This window comes from Otolemur garnettii, unplaced genomic scaffold, assembly GCF_000181295.1.
Source record: "Otolemur garnettii isolate 467f Iridium unplaced genomic scaffold, OtoGar3 scaffold00281, whole genome shotgun sequence".
Lineage (NCBI taxonomy): Eukaryota > Metazoa > Chordata > Mammalia > Primates > Galagidae > Otolemur > Otolemur garnettii.
In genome coordinates this window covers 474,883-475,969 of record NW_003852676.1, presented here as the reverse complement: position 1 = coordinate 475,969, position 1,087 = coordinate 474,883, and the positions used below count along the sequence as shown (strand labels likewise).

The following is a 1,087-nucleotide window of genomic DNA, read 5'->3' as shown; positions in this document are numbered from 1 at the left end:
AGACTCGCTTGAGCCCAGGAGTTGGAGGTTACTGTGAGCTGAAATGCCACGGCACCTTACCCAGGGTGACAGCTTGAGGCTCTGTCTCAAAACAAAAGAGGGGGGGACGGTGCCTGTGGCTCAAAGGAGTAAGGCACCAGCCCCGTATGCCGGAGGGGGCGGGTTCAAACCCAGCCCTGGACAAAAACTGCAAAAAAAGAAAAAATAAAATAAATACAGTTTAAAAAGAAAGAAAGAAGCATAGCCAGGTGTTGTGGTGGGCGCCTGTTGTCCCAGCTACTTGGGAGGCTGAGGCAGGAGACTCGCTTGAGCCCAGGAGTTGGAGGTTGTTGTGAACTGTGTGACGCCACAGCACTCTACCGAGGGTGATAAAGTGAGACTGTCTCTACAGAAAACAAAAATAAGAAGAAGAAAGAAGCAGCAGGGATTGTAGGACATTCTGCAGAGGCCAGTCCATAAACCATCCCGACCTTTCCTGGTTCTTACGAGGGGCAGTACCTCCTCCCTCCTCAAACTGGGACCTTGACCCTCAAGCCCTGGTAGTGGACAGAGTAGCCGAGACCCTTGGGGGCCCCTGGGACCTCAGGCCATGAGGACCAGGAGGGTAAAAAGGCTGTGCCACTTCTTCCCACTGCAGATTGAGGTGAAACTGTCTGTCAAGTTCACCAGCAGGGAGTTCAGCTTGAAGAGAATGCCTTCCCGAAAACAGACGGGGGTCTTCGGGGTCAAGATTGCTGTGGTCACCAAGTGAGTGAGTGGCGAGGGGCTTGGGCATGGGCACCTGGCCCTCCAGGTGTTTCCGTAGGAGAGCGGGCATGTGTGCAAGTCACTGCATGGGGAGAGAAGGCCTGGGGGACACTAAGTGTGCCTAGCTACTCCTGTGTTTACTGTGAAACCCTCTCAGGCACGTCCTTGCTGCCTTTCTTGGGCACAGTGGACCAGCTCCGCTACGTCTCCAGGAACTGCCTAAAAGCAGTTTTCTTTCTTTTTTCTTTTTTTTTTTTTTTTTGTAGAGACAGAGTCTCACTTTTTCACCCTTGGTAGGGTGCAGCGGAGTCGCTCCAGCAACCTCCAACTCCTGGGCTTA

At 53.0% G+C, this 1,087-nt stretch overlaps 1 protein-coding gene across 1 annotated transcript in view; it reads left to right on the top strand.

Annotated features, from left to right (window-relative positions):
• The window catches only part of BCR (BCR, RhoGEF and GTPase activating protein), a 144,072-nt gene that overhangs the window by 137,194 nt on the left and 5,791 nt on the right, over positions 1–1,087 (top strand). The window contains exon 20 of the mRNA XM_023508839.1: positions 587–747. Coding sequence (XP_023364607.1) covers positions 587–747 — 161 coding nt within the window. The remainder of the gene's footprint in view (positions 1–586; positions 748–1,087) is intronic.